The sequence below is a fragment of the Pinus tabuliformis genome, chromosome 9 (assembly GCF_031772625.1).
Source record: "Pinus tabuliformis cultivar Carrire ecotype Pingquan chromosome 9, CPIR1, whole genome shotgun sequence".
In the NCBI taxonomy this organism is placed as follows: Eukaryota; Viridiplantae; Streptophyta; class Pinopsida; order Pinales; family Pinaceae; genus Pinus; species Pinus tabuliformis.
The window spans coordinates 1,235,675,335-1,235,688,861 of record NC_142307.1 but is presented as its reverse complement, the minus strand read 5'-3'; the positions used below and the strand labels follow the sequence as shown (position 1 = coordinate 1,235,688,861).

The 13,527-nt window shown below is 40.4% G+C and overlaps 1 protein-coding gene across 1 annotated transcript in view; it reads left to right on the top strand.

Moving 5' to 3' along the window:
* Positions 1-13,527, top strand: part of LOC149153018 (uncharacterized) — a 206,223-nt gene that overhangs the window by 90,558 nt on the left and 102,138 nt on the right. Inside the window, exon 2 of the mRNA XM_089439688.1 lies at positions 1,459-2,193. Within this exon, the coding sequence (XP_089295814.1) occupies positions 1,459-2,193 (735 nt within the window). The remainder of the gene's footprint in view (positions 1-1,458; positions 2,194-13,527) is intronic.

The following is a 13,527-nucleotide window of genomic DNA, read 5'->3' as shown; positions in this document are numbered from 1 at the left end:
GTTACATCTTCAAAAGGTACCTCCTTCACTGTGATGTCCTCCAAAATAAGGCTTATGTGACCCTCCTAGGGATGATGTGGCATCATCTAGGGCAAGCATTGGCATCAAGGCATGGTATGCTAGCCCTCCCAAGTCATCTTGGTTACATCCATCCTCCTCTGGGTTGTGGAACAAGGCAATGCCCATGAAAAAAGGCCGAGGCCAGCTTCGGGGTGTCTTGGGTCCGTCTGGGCACATCATCAAGTAAGCCAATGCCCAAACTTTCTGGCTCAGCGTTTCAACATCTAGAGTTACATCAAGAGGTGTGGAACCATGTGAAATCTGCTCAAGGCCCATCACTCATCTTTGGAGGGACAATGTTGGGGATAAAGGGTACATTTGCTCTCAGAACTGGGAAAAACATCCTCTGGAATGTGCTGTAGAGGAGTCAAACCATCCCTCAAGGGATCTCTGCTGCATGTGTACTACCAGCCAAAACAATCCTCTCAAGATCAAGTGAGATCAACATCATCAGGAACACAAAACCATTAAAGCATCATAGTAGACTGTATCTAATGCTAGGGGCACATAAATACTTCACACAAGACTTACCTTCAAATGTCTTACTAGCATGAGCTTTACCCCCCTCATTAACCATCACCTTTTGACTTGCCACATAGGGCTGCTGGATTGCTGGCTGTCAAATGGGGATAATTTTTTTTCTCTTATAGGTTACCCACTTTTGGTGGGTAACAGGTACCAATGTGCAAAACCCAATCTTCTCCCTAGGTGCAGAGCGTCAAGGACCTGAACCTTGGAGGACTCAGATAGCGACTCAGAGGTTTGAACAGAATGCTCTTTGCACTGGGACGTAGAGGAGATTTCCTTCTTTCCATCCAACTTTTGCATGGGGGAGAAAACATCACCTTCAAAAACCTTCGAGATGTCGCCATCTGTCCCTCCATCCATCTACTCATCTTGAAGTGAGATCAATGGAGTAAAGTCTGATTGCGGGTGGAAGATCTGGATTGAACTGGAACTGTCCTCTCCATAATCCAAGAAATCTTCTTCCGTTAGATCTCTGACCTAGTCCCTGTGATATCAAACTGCCACAGAAAGGGCTTTGATGTCAGAAATGTAACCCCCCAATAACTGTAAAGAGTTTCAGAAACGTAGCCTGTTATTAATCTGTGCAGTTTTTGTTTCCAAAATTGAAGTCAATTTGATTTAGGAAATTAAAATTCTCAACAGCAATACTATATACTTTAGGTGTGCAATTTTTTTTTGTACTAGTTTCTGTTTTTCTGTCCTAAGAAAAATAAAGTTTGATTGTTTTCATGAAATGTGTTTGTACCTTTGTTTTATTAAAAGATTCAACAAATGACATCAACTAAGATCCTTATTAGTTTTTGCTCAGGCAAATCACAGTTGAGATTGTTTTGCAGTTTCTCATTAAAAGCAAATTTTCTCATTTGGCAGGGGAAAAAGAACTGGAAGAGCTAATGTCTACAGAGCTTGCATATCTGTGGGTCCAGATAGATATGAGTGTGGCCATCAAACACCAGGAGAGAAAAACTCAGTTTTGAGTAAAAGATATAAAGATAATTCCTGGAAAATAGTTTCACTTGGCAAAAGAAATACAGGCAAAGAGTCTTTGGATCCAGTTTTCATTCAAACGGATGGAATTTCTCAGTTTGCCTCTTCTAGTGACCAAAAATTGCTTCCTAATAGGGCAACAACTTTGAAGAAACCATTGCATAAAACTATAAGTTCAGAGGAAAAAATACTTTCTAATAGCAGATGTAAACTACAAACACAGTACCCTTCTATGGAAATGGAAATTCAACACAGTGTAGGAGATGCCAGGCAATTTCAGTCTTTAGAAATGAGAAGATTCAAGTGCAGTGGCAAGCAAGAGCCTCACATGAAGGAAATTGTGAGCAATCTTGTAGAATCTAATCACTGTAGTCAATTTTCTGCTAAGTATTCAACTAAGCCCTATAGTGTAAAGCAATTTGGTGGCATCAAGCTTGTTCCAAATGGTTTGGAAGATAGTAACCATACATCTTTGGCATCTGGGAAGTTTGTTTCAACTCAAGGATCTGAAGATTTTGGTGATGAGGCAGATGCTTCGCTTGGGGCCCCATCATCCAATGTGCAACATAAAAGGATAGCTGATATTAAGAATACGGCGATTCGGGCTTTGGCAGCAAGGTTAGACTTTGTACAGTTTATCTGTGGTTATATATGTAGCTTTTACAGTATGTGCTTTTTATTTTGCAGTTTGTTCTAGAGTGTTGTTGATTGTTATTATCTCCTTGTCATTAGCTATTGGATGCTATTTGTAAAGAGGCATCTCCCTTCAAAGCCATTAGTGATGATCCATGTTCCATGGGCTTCAGTTGAGGTCAAACCTCTAATTATCTCATGTACTGTGTACAGTCCTTAACTTCAAATGAAACAGATAAACAGAAATAGAAGTTTGCATATTGTCAACGTAAGCAATTTCTTTTTATTTTTTAATTTTTAACTGAAACTGTTATCATTTGGAGTAAATGATGGTTGCAGCCCACACTGTACAGCAAAGTTTATACAAAGCAAAATTATAATGTCTGATATCAGGGTTTCAAGATGGTTGTTGATTATCTTGTCTGTTCTTAGTTCCTAGCAATATAACTATAGAGCCAATTGGTGTAATGCCTAATGAACGGATAGCGTAACAAAACTACCTTTCAATTCATTTAAAAACCTGGACTTAGAAGAAGACCTAACCACTAAGGGCTTCCTGTTGGTGTTTGCCTGAAGATTGTACTCCAAATCTGAATTTCTGGTTGTCATGTCCCCTTGTACTTGTTGAAGTCTCCTCATCCTTAACTGCAACTTGGATACAACCAGTAGATATCTTTGGAGAGTTGTCCAGAGGATGCAAGAACATAGCAAGACACAAGACTAGTTTGTAAAGCATATTGAAGTCTGCTTCCAATTTCTCTATTTGCTTGCTTCAATGAGCCACAACATTTGATGTCTTTGCATTTCTGGTCTCTAAGTTTCAATTTGACTTGCCATTTTGTTGCTATAATGAGAAAAGGCCACCTATAAATCCTTTATCTGATGAGCATTCCTCTGCTAGGCTCTATGAAGTTCCAAAATTTCATTGAGGACACAGCATCTGGTGTGCTTGTTGTCCTCCATCCTTAACAAAATCCTACACTTGAACTTGATTGTAGACAACGATAAAACTGACTGGGATCTGGAGCCAAGGGAAATACTATAATCAGCTTCCAATCCGATGACAACCCACACTGCCAAATTAAAGCCAAAGGTGGGCCACAGAGCCAAGAGCAAAGACTTGAACTCCACTTTGCCTGAATTTTGAGCTAGATACAATCCACGGAACCAAGACCAAAGATTGGAAACCCACTTTACCTGAATTTCGAGCCAGAGACTATGCACAGAGCTTGACCGAACCACTGAATCAGAGGGATCAGGGCTAAGTTACCTCTGAACCCGCGGATGGTTAGGATGACCTGTAGTCTTTATTAACTGTAAATTGTCGGGTAAAAGGCACTATCTACAAGTCTGATTGTCTGTCAGAAAACAATTTGACACACATCTTCCTTTTATGGATTTGTTTTAAATTGAAGCCAAACCTAGGTCACAGAGCTGAGAGCAAAGATCGGAAACCAACTTTGCCTGAGTTTTGAGCCAGAAAATCACAGCACCGAGAGCAAAGATCAGAAACCCACTTTGCCTGAATTTCAAGCCAGAGACAATCCACAGAGCTTGACCAACCACTGAATCAGAGGGATCAGGGCTAAGTTGCCTCTAAAGTCTGAACCCAGGGATGATTAGGATGGCCTGTAGTCTTTATAAGCTATATATTGTCAAGGATAAAAGGTACTATCTACGTGTTTGTTGGCTGTCAGAAAACAGTTTGACACACATCCATAAATCTGCCTTTTTGGATCTGTTTATGAAGATTAATAACCATAGATTTATGCTCGTCCTCAACTCTGATTTCTTTCCAATAAACAGTGACCTTTCAGATGTATTATGGCACAAGTTTCCAGATTTAACAAGCACAATTTAAGTGGATTGATGACAGCAGTATTCAGGTTTTATTTCTAGCACAAAGAAAAATATATGTGTAGATCTGCTCTACAAGTATGGTGCTATTAGGCTCAATATGCATATACATGCAGATTTTAGTATAGCCTTTGGATATACAATGTTGGGTATAACAAGACCTTCAGGGCAGATTTGGATTGAAGTAGTCTTATGTAATTTCCAGATCTATGAAACAGAGATAAAGTAAGGTCTATATGGATTTTTAATGTAGTTGAAAGGTGGTACTGGTGCATTATATATTCCTTTGGGTATATGGGGTCTAACAGTGCTTGAAGCAGGTTGTTCTAATGAGGAAGTGAAGATGAATAAGGCTGTAGATTACAAGCCTTGTTAGTCCTCTCCATGCTGTCATAAAGGTCAAGAAACTCTCTGCAGCCTATTCAAAGTCAAAACAGGCTGAATGCTGCTTTTTTAAGAGAAGTGTTGGTTAAGTCAAGCAAGATCGAGCCCCCTTTAGTGGGTTAAATTATTAATTTTTGCAGAAAATTATTTAATGTGGAGTGACTTAGTCTCTGGCTTGTGGATGACAAGTCAAATAGTATTATTTTGAGAGAGGATTAACTAGCCATTACAAAGATTTGTATGTAAGGTTAGATCCTCCTTTCATTTGAGGTTGTTGAATTGTGAGATCATTCATGTGTTTCATAGAATAGGCGCGTGTTTCCAGATCACTCCAAGGCTGTTATGTTGATCCATTGAGGGACAATGAGTCACGTGGAGGTGGAGATCAAGGCACATCATCTCAACCTTGTTGGTATTGAGTGATAGTTAAACCCAAGTGTTGGACAAGCCCTTGTAGAGGGTTCCTTTAGTGAAGCTAGGATTTCATTTGGTGCCATAGTTTGCCTAGTGTTTGGAGACTTCTCCACAAGGAAGATATTTCTAGTAGGATTTGTTACCCACCACAATGGGTAACCCTATAGGAGAATTTTTTTCTCCCATTATTCACATCCAGCCAGCCAACCATGCAGCTCTTGACAGTCACCACTAGTTCATGATGTGCCTTTATATCTTCACCACCTGCATCAGTCATATGTTTCTCACCTGTTTCATAAGAGCACATGGATGAAGGTGGGCTTCCAATCAAAAGGTACTTTATTCATTTTGCAATCTGTAATGTCCCCGACCACTTAGAAAGCTTATGATGGAGTCCGCTAGCCTAAAGTGGTTCCCATAGGCTAAAGCGGGAAAATATTTAATAAAGGGGACTTAAATTCCCTAAGAAAAACATTATAAGTCCAAAAAGGAGAAAGGGTGATATTTCCTAGGCAAGTGAGAAGTCACTTTAACTTTAGAAAGTGAAATATCATAAAGTGACTTTATAGAAGTGAATTTAATCAAAAGAGAAGGTGAAAAGGCAACCCTAAACTCATAAAAGAAGAAAATGAGGAGTCTCTTCATTCATGCATTTTGAGTTTTTGGGAGAAAGAGCTTTTGGAGAGTTTCTTGAGGAGAAGCTTGGGGTTTGGAACCCTAACTGCCATAGGAGACTTCGGTGTTGAAACTAGACACACTAGTTTGGGTTTGAGAGTGAAATCACTCATATTTCACCACCGAGCTTCAATGGAGAACGAGATTCACAAGAAAAATTGAGGTATCAAAGGTTTTATCAGTTGATTTTAAAGTCTTATTTGGCATTTTCTACTTCACTTGTGACAGTTTGGAAGACCTTGATAAGAACATCGAGTTCCAAGCAGAGTTGGGGTCGATTTACTCTCTGAGGAGGAGCCACTGCATAGTTTACCACCTGGGGTCGATTTTCAGGGAGAAACCTAGCCAAATCTAAAGCCATCACAGTAGCTGAAGCAGAATGAATCCCTCCTTATTTCTGCTGGTCGAAATACACTTGAAGAAGGGATTGAGTATTGGAGAGAAGTCAACACGAGTTCTAGAGCTTGGGGCACGATTTTCCTTTATTTTTGGGAGTCGAGTTACCTCCTCTCTTTACTAGGCTGTGTATGGTGCTTATAGCGACTGGGCCGTTTACCTTCAGCGAGTTCTGGGTCGAATTTCTCTCACATTCTGCTGTGTGTAGCCTTGCTGGGACATGGGAAGAAGTTCTGGGTTAGAAGTTTGCCTACAGATATTGACAGGACCAAGATTGGAGTCCAAATAGAGTTAAATATTAGTCCTCTTGGCTAGCTGGTTGAATGTGGAAGCTGTTGGTGCACTTTGCATATGACTGAGATGAACTATAAAGAGAGTTCCACTGTTGGATGTGTTCAATTAAAAGGATGATATGTAAGAATTTTTTCCTTGAAAGGAGCTAATAAGTTGGGGACATCTACGCTGAAGCTACATTACTGTGTTCCTCTAGTCCATTGTTTCTCCAATGTGTATGCATAGTAATGAAATAAAGGGATTGTTATTGCTATTTTCATCGTAATGAAGTCAATGTATCAGCGCTTTATAAATTTATGAGATGTTATAAGAAATTTAAATGTGTTTCGGTGAATTTGTTGATTCAAATGAAGTAGTGAATACATGGTCCAACAAACAAAACTTACAGCGAACGCCTACAACCAGTGTTGTTAAAATCGCGATATTATCGTATAATCGCGATATTTTCAACAAAAAGATAAAATCGCGCTTAGTACTCGGGAATTTTTTTTGACGAGGAGGAGGTGACCCAAGCTACCCCTGTCACAAGTAGAGGACGTGGTCTACCTCCTGTAGCTCCTAGTTCTTCAGCTTCTAGAGCATAACAGACTCCATAGTCTACTGCGGCCTGCCAACTCCACCGACATCTACATCTAGAGGGGCAAAGGAAATCAGTGGTATTAGACTTTAGTTATTTGGTTCATTTCATTGTATATGACATTATGACTCATGATATGAGATACATTATTATATTTGTTGTTGATATTTTGAGGTTGAGTTGGGATTCAGGAGTCAGGACTTACTATTCAGGACATGATTCACTGTTATGTGTGATTTTAGCACTAAAAATGATATTAACCATCTTATATATTAGTTCTTTTATCATATTTATGTGTCAAATGTATTTATTTATGTTGTAGATGGTTTAGATATTAAAAAAATTGATAAAAAATGAATATTTTTGTACCAAACGATTTTTTCCCGATTATTACGATCTTTTCCGATTTTTTCCTCGCGCCAATATTATTCTGATAACGATTAGTGCAACATTGCCTACAACAGAGTGTAGACCAACTCTTTGAAGAAATTCCACACTGAAACTAAAACTAAAAACTTAGAAATTTAAAAAAAAAATCAGAAGTTTGTCAAAGTGGGATCTTACACAATCGGGTTCTTATGCTTGTTTGTATTTAGGAATTTGATATGGATTATTGGGTGACCTGGAAGAAGGAGGGTTTTGACTGTGATCTTGTACCCTCACCTTAAATGGGGGGTTAATCTTTGATCTTAGTCCAGTGGGACCTCCCCTAATGGCCCAATGGGTATAAGAGGGGCACTACTTGAGAAGCCTTGATTGAGATACCGTAGTTCCATCTATCCCTATGTTATACTTACCCATTTCCATCATACATTACAAGCCCTTTTTCCACATCCATTCTTTGGGTTCAACTGACCATTGGTTCCTTAGGATTTGGCACTCATACATCCACATACTTGGATAGGGCCCAAAAATTTTCCCTGGGAGGTTGATGCAACTATAGAAAAATAAATAGCACAACACGGCCACAAAATAAAACAAAAAGAATGATCAAAATACAAAAGATGGCTGGGACATACACATTAGTGTGTGGCCAAAAGCCTAGCATGAGCTCTACTTCACTCATTATGGCCATCAACTGGTTCCTGAGTACATGTTGCTCCATTACATCATAAAAAGAACCATTGCATGTCCCAATATCGATGAGCAACTAAATGACACATCCTTAAGGGGTAATACCATTGTTATACATCATTCATAGTAGGCTCTAATCCTTTGAGCTACGAGTAGTAATACAAGGAAAAATCAAGCAAAAGTAAAAGGTGCACACGAGGGGTGAAAAAACAAAGGCTGACTTGGTAACTCATGAATCCACGATTGCTCCCTCCTTACATCTATGCACTCAGGATGTGGATCCCCCTCATGCTAGTTCCTTTAGCCATGGCACTTGGCCATGAAGTTTTCTCCCCTCCGTACCATAAATATTATTCAATAACACCTATCAATTGAAGGGTGGACTGAGGAAATATTACTTCCCCTTGGGGGTTGGAAACACCTAATAGGGTTGTACTTTAGCCTCCTACCTAGGGAGGAAACACCATTGCGAGATCAAGGCCCTAATTTTGGAAGGGAAGCTTTATTTGAAGTGTTAAAGCCCATTTGTTAATTTTAGGATAACAATGGTATGTTTTATGCTTAGAGCAATTTTATTTCAATTTCTTTATTAGCCCAATATCAATATCCAGTTTAGCAATCACATCAACATGATAGTAAAATGCAGATAGAGCATAAACAATAATAGTAGAAGACTAGCCAAGACGAAAAAGATATGGCACCAGCCAGGGACAAACCCCAATGTGGGGAAACCCTTGATCAATTCTTGTATAATTCTTCAAAAGTTCATCAGAGAGAGAGTACAATGTATAATATCACTTGTCCAATTACAGTGAAAATCTGATTAGTCAAACAGCAGAAACAGAAAGCCCTAACCAGAAAGTCAACGCTGGTCAACAGGGCAGAATTCTTCCTCAATTCAGCATGGTCAAACCCAGTCAACTTCGGCCTCCAACAAAAAGTCTAATAAGCCCAAAAACAGTCCGAAAATGTCTAGTCAAACCTGGTCAACAAAGTTCAACGTTGCAGCCAGCCCTAGCACAGTCAACACTGGTAAAACAGAGGTCAGATTGCCTCGGATTTTGTGCCCAAAACTGCGGCCTACTCAAACAGAATTCCTCCACCCAAAACCCCATCAAAATAGGTCAACGCTTGGTCAACGCAAGTCAAAACAACCTCTGCAATTTCAGTCAACTCTGGTCAACAACTAAAACAGAAATCCCTTCCTTTCCTTCACACATGTTGAGAGCAGCCTCTGAATTTCGTTCCCCATCAATGAAGGAGAGAGAAGATGTGAATGAGTGAAGTGTCCAAAATGAGGAGGAGGCATCATGTATTTATATGCAAATGTTGAGGATGAATATACGTGACTGTTGCGCTTCTGAGCCTACATGAGATTGCTAGCCGACCTTGACAATTTATCCATAATCAAAATAAATTCATAATTTCATCTGTACATGTCAGAATGGGATGACCTTTAGAAGAGGAATCCAATAAAAATATGAGCTGCCTCATATGAGCTGTCCAATGTGAAGTTTGGCCCTAGTTGCCAAATTTAACACTCCCTCTCAACTAGGGAGAACTTCACCTGCCAAACTGTCTGACAATATGTACCATCACTGTCTCTGCTCTGCTCTGTTGAAATATGAAGAAAGAAGAAATGATCCAGAATGTATCATACCATTCTCCACTGACTTGAACTTAGCCTCCAATAATAGAGAGTGTGTCATACCGCTCTTAATTGACCCGAAGTCAGTTTCCATTGATCCCAGATCAATATCAACATCCTAGCATAGGGAGTACGATAGTACATGATGTGTCCATTGGTAGTACTATTGTCCCTATCCTCATTTCCCTACTCATTGGCTAGACGAGAGGTACTTCCCATGAGTCCTACACTGCATGGGTAAGATGTGCTAGCAAGAGAAGGTGAATCACTCATCTTGTTCATATGCCATAGGAGAAGGTGAACCACTCATCCTATGCATATCTCAACGTGGGGTATGACAGGGGAAGGTGAACCACTCACCCTGTACTTTGCGCACCATTAGGGGAAGGTGAACCACTCACCCTTTGGTCGATCATCGCTCCTAGAAGTACCCCAAGCCCCCCAGAGCTCCCAGAGCTCAACATCCATCTCATACGAGACCATCATAAGAAGGTCTCTCCATGACTCTAAGTCGTTAACAGAAGGTTAAGAATTTGACCTTCCCCAGGGGCTACATAAGAATATCGACAACCTAATCATCAGTCCTAATGTGTTGGAGCCTTATTGCTCCCCATTTTACCCCGGATAAAGTGGTACCTGATAATAATATGCTTGGAGTGGTCATGAAACACGGGATTCTCCGAAAGACGAATCCCACTCTGGTTGTCGCAGAAGATCACAGTGGTATCCAACACATGTCCAAACAGCTCACTAAAGAGCTTCCTCAACCAAACAACTTCACAGGAGGCCAAACTAGCAGCGATGTATTCAGCCTCAGCGGTGCTCAAGGCAAACGACTTCTTCTTCCTGCTCATCCATGATATCAAAGCAAAACCTAGAGAGAAGCAACATCTAGATGTGCTTTTACGATCCACCACACTGCCAGCTTAGCCTGCATCAGAGTAACCATGGAGCCTCACATTCTTGGCAGTGTATCTGAGTCCATAAGTCATTCTGCCCCAAAGATATCTCAAGAGATTCTTGGCAGCAATCCAATGTTTGTGATGAGGCTCGACCATAAACTAGCTCAATGTATTCATTGCAAAACATATGTCCGGACGGGAGTTCACCAAGAACATCAAGGCCCCCATGAGTTGACGATACTTAGAAGGATTTCCCAAATCGGGCTTAGCAACACTTCCGCATAACTTCTTAAAGTTAAGTTCCATTGGAGTAGTCACGGACTTGCTGTCCACCATACCAAATCTTTCAAGTATCTTCACAATATATTTTCCTTGGGAAAGGAAAATCTCGCCTGGCTTTTGCCAGACCTCCAACCCTAGGAAGTAATGCATCAGTCCTAGGTCCTTCATCTCGAATTCGGAAGCCAACTCCCTCTTACATTGATGAATAAAAGGGTTTGCACCTGTCAGAAAGAGATCGTCCACATAGAGTACCAAGATGAGAGGTCTATCATTCTCAACCCTAAAGTAAAGGTTCAGATCAACTTCACTTCTTGTAAATCGCAGCTTCATTAGATAGTTATTGATCCTCTCATACCAAGCCTGGGGCGCTTGCTTGAACCCATAGAGGGCTTTCTTCAACTTGCATACATGTGTTTGACGATCTTGAACTTCAAACCCCTTAGGTTGTTCTACATAAACTTCCTCCTTAAGTGAACCATGCAAGAAGGCAATATTGACATCCATTTGATGTAGATTCCATCCTTGCGAGGCAACAAGGGCTATAATCGAACAGATGGTGGTGAAGTGTGCAACTGGTGCAAATATCTGATCATAATATACACCTTCCTTTTGAGAGAAGCCTCGAGCTACGAATTTGGCCTTGAATTTTTCAGCACTTCCATCAGCTCCATGCTTGATCTTGAAGAGCCATTTCGAGGTGACAACGGATTTGTCCTTGGGTCTAGGAACCACATCCCAGACATCATTCTTCATAATCGACTCATACTCTTCGTTCATTGCATCCTTCCAAACTTGGTGTTTGGCAGCTTCTTCGAGTGTGCAAGGCTCAGATTGAACAATGGTGCTCATTGCAGTTAAGTACCCTTGGTACCTATTCGTCTCCTTGCTTTCATGAAATGTCCCCCTAGGTACCACATGTCTCTTGGCATGTTTGAGAGTCTCCCTAAGCCATGAGGGTCTCCTTTTCGAAGAGGAGTGCTCATGAGGGGGTGGAATCAATGGGATCCATTGGTCCTTCAACATCGAGCATCTGCTCATCTTGTAGTTATCCCTGCTTTCCGGAATCTGCTTCTTTGTCCTTCCTTGGAAGAGGAAGGTTACTAATCTTCCCAAGGGCAGCATCCTCATCGAAAGTGACATCATGACTTATCTCCACTTCTCTTTGACCAGACACATAGATTCTATATGCCTTAGAAGTTTCACTGTAGTCCACAAATGTTCCTTTATTCCTAGAAGCATTCAGTTTACTTCTCATTTCTTTCGGCACATGAAATATACGGGGCTACCAAAAATTCTAAAGTGAGAAACATAAGGTTTCTTATCGGTGAAAACTTCTTCGGGAGTTTTGGAGTCGAACTCTTGATGAGGGCATCTATTTTGAAAATACACGGCGGTGTTTGAAGCTTCGGCTCATAAGAACTTCGGAAGGCTTTGATCATGAAGCATGGCACGAGTGGCTTCTACGATTGAACGGTTCCTCCTTTCAACAACACCATTTTGCTTAGGAGTATATGCGGTAGTAGTCTCCCTCTTAATGCCAACTTCTCTACAATAATCTTTGAACTCATTTGATTCGTATTCGGTTCCATTATCGGTCCTCAATATTTTGATCTTCTTCCCGATTTGATTTTTGAGCAAATCTTTGAAAGAACGAAACCATGAGAATACTTCATCCTTCTTCTTCAAGAAATATATCCAAGTCTTGCGAGAGAAATCATCCATAAAGATGGCATAATATAAATATCCTCCAATGAGTTCACGGGCATTACACTAGATAGATCAGAATGAATCAATTGCAATATGTTAGTAGTCTTGCTATCACTTGAGGGGAATGGTCCCCTTGTATGCTTTCCTTTCGGCACACCCCTGACAAACACCTTGATGTTCTACTTTAAATTCGGGCATACCTGTCACCATCTTCCTCACATCGAGCAGAGCCTTATAATGTAGATGAGCAAACCTCCGGTGCCATAATTCGGATTGAAGTGATGTGTCGCAAGACATAGCTCCCAATGGGCTTCCTCCAACTTGATATAGGCTATCAACCTTGAGGCCAAGTGTAAATGCATCTTTGAAATTTTTATTCCACACACATACCTTTCCATCGATGAATGCCACCTTGAATCCTTAATCCTCCATTGCCAGATAGATATCAGGTTCTTCTTTAGATCGGGTACATATAGTACTTCTTGTAGATGAATGGTGTTACCCTAATTCAATTGAAGAGTAACATTCCCAACTCCCTTCACGGGATAGGTGGCATTGTCTCCAAGGATAATTTCTAAATTTGTATCCCTTTCAATCAGATTTGAAAGAGCTTCCTTATACCTGGTGAAGTGCCTTGAGGCACCATTATCAATCAACCAATTTCCCAAAGTGTTCGGAGGTGATGCAGTAGAAAGGGCAAATATAAGATATAATTCTTTTTGCTTGTTATCAACAACATTAGATTCATCATATTTGGTTTTTCTTGATCTCTTGGGAGGGCGACCATTTCCTTGATGAGAAGCAAGAGTATTCCTTTTTCCTTGGTTGTTGAATCTGCCATTCCTTTGATTATTGTTGCACTTGAAATTGTTGGTGTTGTGGTTGTCATCATCATGATGTGTATCCCTTCTATTAGGACACTCCCTAGCATAGTGACCAAACGTGTTGCAAATGAAGCATCTTCCCTTTCTTCCATTTTTCAAACCCGACCTTCCTTGGCATTGTTTCTTTGAACTCGTATTCTTCTTCTTTTTAGCATGAGCAGAGAATGTAGTAGGATCATTCCTATTTGAAGGCATATCTAGTTCCATCATCCTTGTTTCTTCTTG